General features: G+C 38.5%; 1 protein-coding gene across 1 annotated transcript in view; it reads right to left on the bottom strand.

Moving 5' to 3' along the window:
- The window catches only part of itga8 (integrin, alpha 8), a 90,262-nt gene that overhangs the window by 11,535 nt on the left and 67,363 nt on the right, over positions 1 to 11,364 (bottom strand). Inside the window, exons 22-24 of the mRNA XM_083529872.1 lie at positions 8,171 to 8,250; positions 1,223 to 1,303; positions 3 to 108 (exon numbers count right to left, since the gene is read on the bottom strand). Coding sequence (XP_083385998.1) covers positions 3 to 108; positions 1,223 to 1,303; positions 8,171 to 8,250 — 267 coding nt within the window. The remainder of the gene's footprint in view (positions 1 to 2; positions 109 to 1,222; positions 1,304 to 8,170; positions 8,251 to 11,364) is intronic.

The following is an 11,364-nucleotide window of genomic DNA, read 5'->3' as shown; positions in this document are numbered from 1 at the left end:
ACCTCGTAGATATGCTGGATCTGAGGCCCGATATCATCCTCTCTGACTGGATTCTCTTTAGGCTCCCAGTGAGGAAAAGGAAGAACTACTTGAGCTGGGAGAGAGACACTAAGAACAATGAGAGTGAGATATAAAGAGAGAGAGAGAGAGAGAGAGAGAGAGAGAGAGAGAGAGAGAGAGAGAGAGAGAGAGAGAGAGAGATAGGCTTTGTTATTTAAAATATATTTTATATAAAATATAGATTTATTTACTGTTGTAATGTTTAACATGGAGTTGTATTTGTGTTTTAAGGTATAATGATGTTAAATATTAGTAGGTCTGTAATTCATTTATTCATCTTCATTTTCAATTACTGCTCTATGATGCGTAGGTGGAGCCACAATCCATTCCAATCATTTTCAAACCATATACATGTTTTGTATATCATACATTCATGTATATTTTTTAATTATCATGGAATCCATCCATCCATCCATCCATCCATCCATCCATCCATCCATCTATCTATCTATCTATCTATCTATCTATCTATCTATCTATCTATCTATCTATCTATCTATCTATCTATCTATCTATCTATCTATATATACACACAAACACACACACACACACACACACACACACACACACACACACACACACACACACACACACACACACACACACATAAATAAATACTGTTTTCGTATGTGTGTATCATCATCATCATTATTATTATTATTAATAATACATTAATAATAACTGCATTTTCACTTTCTGTGTTTTTATTTATTAGATTTTTTTTGCACTGCTGATCCACTATGCATTTTTGGACCATCCATAACTTGTTTATCACTGCACTACTGTATATTTCACCCATATGTATCATTCATACTTGTACATAACTGTATCATGTCATTTGAGCATGTTATCTCCCGACATCTATCCACAATCTTTGCACAGAATATTGTATATTACTTTGTATACATATATTGTTACCTAATGTACCTCTGTACATTATTCACTCTCACCCGTGTACATATGGAACCCATATCCCTATTAACATTGTTATTTATTGGCCATTTATGCACTTCTGGTTGGATGCTAACTGCATTGCATTGGCTCTGTACATGTATCATGACAATAAAGTTGAATCTAATTTAATAATAATAATATTAATAATAATAATAATAATGATTATTATTTTTATTATTAATGAAGTGTAAATAATGTGTGTTCTTACCCCCTGATGTCCACCTGTGCTCGTGCGATGATATTGAGATTTAAATTCACAGAATTACTCTTTGGATTATCTTTATTGGTGCTGAAAGACACAAACACAAATGCACATGCAAACACAAAAAAAAAGGTTAATATCATGCCTGTATAACGGAGATGATGCAGTTTTTATAATGGAAAGTACTATTTACTGAATGGCTGACCGTGTATAACTGGGTCCACTTCATGTTGAAATAAATCAAAATCTAGCCTTTTCAACTTTTATTCTGTCTTACTGACAACACGCTCATTCAAGTTGGTCGCTAAGCCATATTTTAATGGAAACTATAATTGTTATTACAATAGTATATCATTATGGATTATTGCTTAATGGGGCTGATAGGGAATGTTGGATATGTATGCGTATAGATGCTGAAATTGTATCCAGATAATTAAAAGTTCCTGACTAGTTGTTGAAAACTCGTAATTATCGTAATTTCAACATGATGTGGAAGACAGCAGGTCTCTAAAAGGGAAACATTCCATGATAAGTGTATGGTTGTCCTTTGGGGAGTAATAAGAGTTTTTTGGGTTTGCATGTGTGCATGCTGTTCGAACTGTAACAGCGTTTTCAGCGAAGGCAGCATTTCTGCCAAAGTTCTTTGTGTCAACTGTCTCGCCAATCATTCCACCGAGAATTGCAAAAAACTCTTGCTAACCACACACTTCCACCCATTGGCACAAACATTAACTATCTTCCGAAAAAGAATGCGCGCACACACATACATGCGCACACACTCGTTGAAGTCTGGAGCTAGTTGTTTACATAAATGTCAATCTTAAAGGAAGTTCCAGAGCTTCAGTAGTGATCTGGCTCACTCTCGGTGGATAAACCAGACCAGCACCACACACACACACAAATACACACACACACACACACTCGTGGCACACACTCTTTCAGTGTCATAACACTGCTGTGAGGAATAAAGCACAGACGCACAAACCATTCTATCACGGGACACCAGAGACTGACAGGGTGTAACAGTGTGCATCTCAAGAGACCGTAGAAAAACACAATGCAGTGCTGATCAAATAACTGGCGAGTAATCTGCTCCGACTGATGAGTAATCTACCCACAGATCCACAAATAACATACACCAACACACACATACACTTGGGATCTTTTAAAGGAAAACAGTTGTTTGTGCCATATGGGCTGCTTTAGGTATTTTAGAAACTGCTTAAGTGAGGATTTCAAGTACATCAGGCTGTAGAGTTCACGCAAAAGGCTAGAGTAACACACTACAACCATAGTGAGCGGAAAAGCATCTCAGAAGGCACAAATATCAAATGTTGAGGCAGATGGGCTATAACAGTAAATAAAAGACCACTTCAGGATCTATTCCTGTCAGCTAAAAAATGGAATCTGGGTCGACAGGCCACACAGCAACAAAGACAAACAGCAAGACCTTCACACTATCGTTTGCAGACTGTAAGTTCAAATTCAAACAATACAACAGCCATCATAACTAAATCTGTTCCTCTCTCTCTCTATCCAGAGTCCTACAAGCTCATGCATACAAAAAGTGGCAGTTATTGCACTCCTACATGCATGTCAAGCCGCCCCATGAAAATATTCAATAAAACAATAAATTAAATTGATTATCTGATAGCAGCGTTTTACCACGTGTCTGTGTTTAACCTCTAGTGTTGAGAACACTCACATTTATACCTGGTCTTTTAATACATTTTACAGAGAGATGAGCAAAAACATCCTATGTTAAGCAGCTGCATCACTGTCTCAGATTTCAAGATCCTGCAGTGGACAATAAGGACAGATTTGGGGATTTTTCTTCCCTCCATCATGGGCATTTACATCACACATCATATTGGCATCACATTGACAAAGTCACCCCACACATCCCTCAAACACACCATGCCATCATGCTATCTGGATGGAGACACCGGGACCTCACGAACGGTTTGTGTAACAGTGTTTATTCTGACAATAAAATCGGGAACGTTTATGATTGATTTTATCCAGCTGTCTATCCAAACATCTAGATAAAGATGTGTCTATCCAGATAAGGATGGGTTTCATTTTGGGCCTGGTTCCTCTCGAAGCTTTCTCAAGGATAAAAGTATAGGCTCTAATCTTATAGGCATATTAACATATACATTTACATTTAATAACTCTGTAAAACTGCCTTCTCAGGGAGTTTTTCCTTGCTACAGTCACCACTAACTCTCAGCTAATAGCAATTCTCTAGCAATCACTGTAGTATAACACAGGGTTTCTCATTTACCTCATAAATATTGGTAAATTCCTCTGAAATGGCACTATGGCGTATTCACAATGGAGTATAACGGAGTAATCGATATATATACAGTGGGTACGGAAAGTATTCAGACCCCCTTAAATGTTTCACTCTTTGTTATATTGCAGCCATTTGCTAAAATCATTTAGGTTCATTCTTCTTCCTCATGAATGAACACATAGCACCCCATACTGACAGAAAAACACAGAATTGTTGACATTGTTGCAGATTTATTAAAAAAGAAAAACTAAAATATCACATGGTCCTAAGTATTCAGACCCTTTGCTCAGTATTTAGTAGAAGCCCCCTTTTGATCTAATACAGCCACTAGTCTTTTTGGGAAAGATGCAACAAGTCTTTCACACCTGGATTTGGGGATCCTCTGCCATTCCTTCTTGCAGATCCTCTCCAGTTTTGTCAGGTTGGATGGTAAACGTTGGTGGACAGCCATTTTTAGGTCTCTCCAGAGATGCTCAATTGGGTTTAAGTCAGGGCTCTGGCTGGGCCATTCAAGAACAGTCACGGAGTTGTTGTGAAGCCACTCCTTCGTTATTTTAGCTGTGTGCTTAGGGTCATTGTCTTGTTGGAAGGTAAACCTTCGGCCCAGTCTGAGGTCCAGAGCACTCTGGAGAAGGTTTTTGTCCAGGATATCCCTGTACTTGGCCGCATTCATCTTTCCCTCGATTGCAACCAGTCGTCCTGTCCCTGCATCTGAAAAACACCCCCACAGCATGATGCTGCCACCACCATGCTTCACTGTTGGGACTGTATTGGACAGGTGATGAGCAGTGCCTGGTTTTCTCCACACATACCGCTTAGAATTAAGGCCAAAAAGTTCTATTTTGGTCTCATCAGACCAGAGAATCTTATTTCTCACCATCTTGGAGTCCTTCAGGTGTTTTTTAGCAAACTCCATGCAGGCTTTCATGTGTCTTACACTGAGGAGAGGCTTCCGTCGGGCCACTCTGCCATAAAGCCCCGACTGGTGGAGGGCTGCAGTGATGGTTGACTTTCTACAACTTTCTCCCATCTCCTGACTGCATCTCTGGAGCTCAGCCACAGTGATCTTTGGGTTCTTCTTTACCTCTCTCACCAAGGCTCTTCTCCCCCGATAGCTCAGTTTGGCCGGACGGCCAGCTCTAGGAAGGGTTCTGGTCGTCCCAAACGTCTTCCATTTGAGGATTATGGAGGCCACTGTGCTCTTAGGAACCTTAAGTGCAGCAGAAATCTTTTTGTAACCTTGGCCAGATCTGTGCCTTGCCACAATTCTGTCTCTGAGCTCTTCAGGCAGTTCCTTTGACCTCATGATTCTCATTTGCTCTGACATGCATTGTGATCTGGAAGGTCTTATATAGACAGGTGTGTGGCTTTCCTAATTAAGTCCAATCAGTATAATCAAACACAGCTGGACTCAAATGAAGGTGTAGAACCATCTCAAGGATGATCAGAAGAAATGGAAAGCACCTGAGTTAAATATATGAGTGTCACAGCAAAGGGTCTGAATACTTAGGACCATGTGATATTTCAGTTTTTCTTTTTTAATAAATCTGCAACAATGTCAACAATTCTGTGTTTTTCTGTCAGTATGGGGTGCTGTGTGTACATTCATGAGGAAGAAGAATGAACTTAAATGATTTTAGCAAATGGCTGCAATATAACAAAGAGTGAAAAATTTAAGGGGGTCTGAATACTTTCTGTACCCACTGTAAATATCAATACGTAGACCGCTACCAAACTTTTCTCCACAGTGGGAAATGTAAGCATTGAGTCACAGCATGTGAATACTGAAGTATCAAAAGGAAAAAGAAGCAGGTGGAAGTTTTATCAGTAAGAAAGAAACATGGTTCAATTAAATGTCTCTCTGTCCCGCATTTGTTTCTTCTCAAATGATAACGGCATTGAGTTTTTTGGACAGTGACACGTACTTAACATAAAACACCTGGCACGCTTGCTCGGCTCGCACGCACACACACACACACACACACACACACACACACACACACACACACACACACACACACACACACACACACACACACACACACACACACACACATACACACACACACATACATACATACATGCACGCACACACAATGGTAGATTGGCTTTAAGGAATGATAGCAAACCATAAGGGATATTTCCTTTCCTGTCTTTCCTTAGATTAGCAGTGTGCCAGCTTCTAACAACATTCCCTAATAAAACACTTCTGCAATGTGTGTGTGTGTGTGTGTGTGTACCAGAAACTACACAGGATCAAGTGTTATTATAACACATGCTCTCAAATGCCCCCCTAAAGAGTAGACAAGGACAAGCAAAAAAACGAATGTTTGGACATCTGTGAATGTACGTGCGTGTGTGTGTGTGTGTGTGTGTGTGTGTGTGTGTGTGTGTGTGTGTGTGTGCATGCGCATGATCTTTCCTGTTGCTGGAAGAAATTTTGAGAAACCTGAATTTGGTAATGGATTGCAATCCTAGTAACTTTTTCTGTTTAATAGTAAAACTATTTAATATTAATAACAATAAAAATAATAATAATAATAATCTCTGATGTCTCAAATTGAATAGAAGTTCACATTTCATGCATTAATTATGTAAGTAAATATTCAAGATTTGACTTTCAAACCGTGTACTAGTAAGGCTTTAAAAATGATTCCTGCTTAGACACGAGCAAAGAAGGTGGAATGTTATAATTGATTTTGTTAGAAAATCACTACAATACAAATTAACACAAAAGAAAGACTAAATCTTACATGTGACAATCTTTGCTTTCCCGAATCCTTAGTCCTTAGTCCAAGCAGAATGGTATTATGTGTATGTTAAAAATATCTCTGGATGTACAGAGAAAAAACTATCCATATTTAGAAAAAAAATATGTGTGACCTGCTGTTTTTTTTTATATATATGCACATACACACATTAACCCCTACCAGTCACCTGACTCCTATCATTCATTGACATTTTTAAGGCCTCGTTGTTTGTAAAAACATATTTTGTTTTGTCTGGACCCGCCAGATGTCCTGATGATCTCAGCTTGTCCTTAAACATCTAAAATCCAGCCTACACACTCATAGTTTCCTGTGTAAATCATCTGCATCTTGTCAAAAAGACTCCTTTTAGAGTTTAATAAAGCTGTAATTAAAACTGACATGCCAGGACTTGATTATAAAATGGCCGGCCAGCACACACATCGCAGTGTGTCCTGACCCTGGACACACACACCCACAACGGATCTGTACTGTCTGTAGCGCTGAAAGTTTGAGGACACGCGTGCTGACACATCTGTGCGCACACACACAGACACACACCCACACAGCAGATTATTAAAGCTTGTGTAAGGAATGTGTTGCTGATAGACCTTTTTGACCATGTGTGTATGTGTGTGTCTGCGTTTTACAATATTTGAGCTATAGATTTGGATTGTGTGTTCACATTGCAGGAAGTGAGTAAATGAGCAGAGGGTCAGATTTAGTGAAAGGCAGGGATGGAGAGAGAGTGAAAGTAGGATGGAATGCTGGCTAATGAGCGATTACAAAAAGCAAGGGAATGAAATAAACAATGAAGGGTGGGATGACAGGAGCGCTGAAGAGATGGATAGAAGTATAAGATAGAAGAAGAAATAGGAGCAGAGGAGGGAAAGAATGACATCTGCAGAGCAAAGGATAATAAAATAGTAAGGACGGGAGGAAGATAGAAAGCTCAGTGGATGAAGTAATAGAAGGAGAGGAAGTCAGAAGGATAGAGGGATGGATAAAGGGAAGCACAGGAAGGATGGAAAAAATACAGAGCAGTATAGAGTGACAGAGAACAGAGAATGAAGGGAGAGGTTAAAACTCAGGGGGGTGTTTAGGAGATAGAAAGAAAGAATGGAAAAAGCAGAAGACAGAGATAGAAGAGGAGACCCTGTAGGCAGGAAGAGACAGAGTGAAGGAGAAATAACAATGTGATGTACAGCAGGAAAGATAGTTAGAAAAAGGGCTAGGTGACAGAAGGGAGTGTCGAACTCTTAATTCTGTTTGGTCACATTTTTGGCAGCACTTCCTGTTGTGACATTTGTAGTAACGTGTTTGTTCTACTATGCCATAGTTCCTATAGTTAGGACAAAACCTGATAAGAGATTTGTATCTGCTTTTTGAACTTAACATTCCACATCTAGTCCCCATTTGCTGTTTCACTAGATTTTGGGGTGTGTTTGTGGAGATTTGTGCTCATTCAGCTACAAAGATTAAAGTAAAGTCAGATAATAATGTAGGGTGAGAAGGCTTGGGGTGCAGGCAGTGGTCCAGTTTAACATGTTTTATAGAGCTGAGGTCAGAGCTCTATAGCATCAAGATCTTTTACTCTAACCCACGTAAAGCATATCTTCACGGAGCTTGCTTTGAGCTCAGGATCATTGCCGTGCTGAAACAGGCTTGGGTGTCCTAGTCCACTAAATTGCATCCTATACAACTGTGTGCCTTGACCTTTTTGAGGAAGAACCACATACGGCTAGAAAAGTGAGGCGTCCCAATACTTATGGCCATATAGTGCATTAGCAAAAGGGTGATTTATTTCCCCCCTTTTTTTATCATGAGATCAGTTTCAGGCTGTGAATAGATTACAGAATAAGGGATGGGAAGAGTTGAGAAAGAGAGGAGAAGGACTCTTTATCTTACCTTTGTATCTGCAGCTGAAAGCCGATGTGGGCTTCAGCGTCTTCTAACCTCTGGATTGAGAATCGCAAACCGATTGAGACCTAGAGATATCGAGAGAGAGATGAAAGATGAAGAGAAGATGAAAGAAGAAAAATGAGACGTGATCAATTAAAGTGGTATTTCTCCACTGTCATGATGTCATGCTAGTTTCACAAAGCAACAAACACGGTACACACACTCACTCTTACACACACACACACACACACACACACACACACACACACATTCATACACCGTTTCTCTCTCTGTCTTTAACTGTGCCCATATGTTGCACTTCATTAGCTGGACTATGATAACAGCTAATGAAGACCAGGACTGTGGCTACAGGCTCTACGCTAATTACAAAAGCCTGTAAACAGACCCCTCCTAAGGCCCCCCTCCCCCATCAATCCCCCCTCAACCCCACGAAGGAAACCCTGAACACTACAAAGCCAGCTTGTAACCGAAGGGTGAAAGAAACAAGTGCTGTAAAACTCTAAAGCTGGAACCTGTTTTTTTGTGGTTACTGCCTTGGAAAAGTCTTCGAGAGGGTTAAACCTCTGCAACTGTGACACCACATTTCAACTCGCGCATTTCATCAAAGCTTCTGGGTTTTTATGAGGATCGGATTGGATATTTTTGCAGCTGCCAATTACTCTAATGAGACAGTAACTTTTCAACAGAATGGTTGTTGCGGAACCCAAAACGTATTAGGACGTGTTAAAAAAGGAAAATTAAATGTTGAAAAAAGCCAATTTGGTGCAGCACAGGCAGGAATATGAATATGTTTCCAATGTTCAAAAGTGCAGCAATAAAAAAAATGTGTGGACACCTGACTATAAGATTTGTATGTGCTTTTTAAACATCACATTCCACAATTTAATCTGCATTTGCTGTAATAATACACCTGGGGGTGTAGTCAGTGTTCCAATTTATACCAAAGGTGTTTCAGTAGGGTTGAGGTTAGAGCTCTGTATGACCATGTAAGCCATATGTTCATGGAAACGTCTACTGGCAACTTCATGACTTAACAGCTCAGCATTATAGAAAAGCAATTGACACTGGAGACTCGTTCCATAAATGTTAAACAAACATGATCTTACACAGATTTTTACCCGATTAACATTTATTACCAGATCACATAGATTATATGCCACATCCACCATACAAGTTTCTATAGTTGTTACTATAGAATCAGATTGGCAGTAATGCTCTTAAACAAACTTATCAGCATCTACTCCACATGGGTTTCCTCCAGGTACTCCAGTTTTATCCCAACTTTAAAACATCACTGTCAAGACAAAACTGTCTAATGTGAATGAATACATGATTGTGTGTTGGCGTGGAAAATCAGGATATATTACTGAACTGATCCCAGATCTCCTGTATTTACGAGGTTAGTCCAGGACACCACACAGCCCCTTTTTCGTGACTGAGGGACAGGGTTGGGTTAGATCGAGCTGTAGACACTTCCTTGCAAATAGATCCGTAAAGAATCAAAGGAAATCACCATTGTAGCTCAGCTGGGTGTCATTAACACGCACAGTTTGCCAATTGTTTTCAGCCCGAAAGCATCCAATATATAGGAACCACTACATGACCACCCTAGTGAGAGATGAGCTTTTAAAATGTGGAAGATATTAAAACAAAGGGTACGTGTCAGCAATGTTTGCTTATAGGCAGACTGGAAGACAACAATGAGGAGATTATTTGGGTGAGTCTGTTAATAATCTACACCCAGAGAAATAGTTGTTAAATTACTGGCAGTCATACAAATGGTCATTATTTCAACAAATCTTTGAGACATGAAGTGTCTCTCCTGTATATAACAACACTCTAGTAACCATTGGAGAAGCAATCTTTATTCTATGACTTCAGAATCTGCTATCTTAAACAACCATTAGGTTAAAGAGAGAGATGGAGATCAAAGAGACAGAGAGAAACACTTTATTAAAATAGAAGAAAAGAGAGAGGTGCGATAAACATTTCCAAATAACTAGTGCGTTTATTAATTCCACATAAGTTTGGAACAATGGCAAACATTTTTGCAGATCCTATACAAAGTCAGACTCTTGACGTGCTCCATATACAAATATTAACTCCTTCAATATTTTAGACGACACGTTAAAGCGCGAGTGAATGATTTTGGAACAGAGAAAGGGTGAGATATAGAGCACGTCATCCTCATAGTTGCTGTTCGGAGTGTTCACTATGAGCAGAGAGTAGACAGAATCCATATGTCAGCAGACAGTGAAACAAGGATAACACTGTGCCGTTTGAACCCCGTGTCCTCTTGATGGAATCCAGAAAAGGACAAATGCAACAGTGAGGACACTCTCGGCTTTTGTCTTTAGTTAGAGATCGAAAGAGGAAGTACAATTTTCGTTTGGGTGTTTGTGCATATTTTCTAATAATTCTATATATATATATATATATATATATATATATATATATATATATATATATATATATATATATATACACACATATATACACATACACACACAGTAGTCCCCCTGAACTCGCAGGGGTTATGTTCTAAGACCCCCCGAAATTGGACGCACCCCTGCAGTCCCTATGGAATTCATCTAAACATTATGTCCCTTTAATACAATAATGTGTTTTAAAAATGTATTTGTATTTTTCCTAATGTTATTCCTAACGTTCCTGAATATATATATATATATATATATATATATATATATATATATATATATATATATATATATATATATATATATATATATATATATATACTTGACAATATAAATGTTTTGATTCCACTATATTACACTTGGTACACTTGGTATATTACACAGCTTAAATGGAAGGCCTGAGACTTTCTATGTGTTCGAATAATATACAATCTGCCAACTAATTAATACTTGTCAGTATTTACTAATAGCGGATCATCAATAAGATTATAGGACAGGAAGGAGTGTAAAATGATGACAGGATCTATATATATATATATATATATATATATATATATATATATATATATATATATATATATATATATATATATATATATATATATATATATATATATATATATATGGATGATCCGCTGTGGCGACCCCTAATGGGAGCAGCCGAAAGAAGAAGAAGAAGAAGAAGAAGAAGAAGAAGAAGGAGAAGGAATATATATATATATATATATATATATATATATA

Source organism: Silurus aristotelis (assembly GCF_946808225.1).
Source record: "Silurus aristotelis genome assembly, chromosome: 25".
NCBI classification, from domain to species: Eukaryota; Metazoa; Chordata; class Actinopteri; order Siluriformes; family Siluridae; genus Silurus; species Silurus aristotelis.
This window is presented reverse-complemented; position numbering and strand designations above follow the sequence as displayed.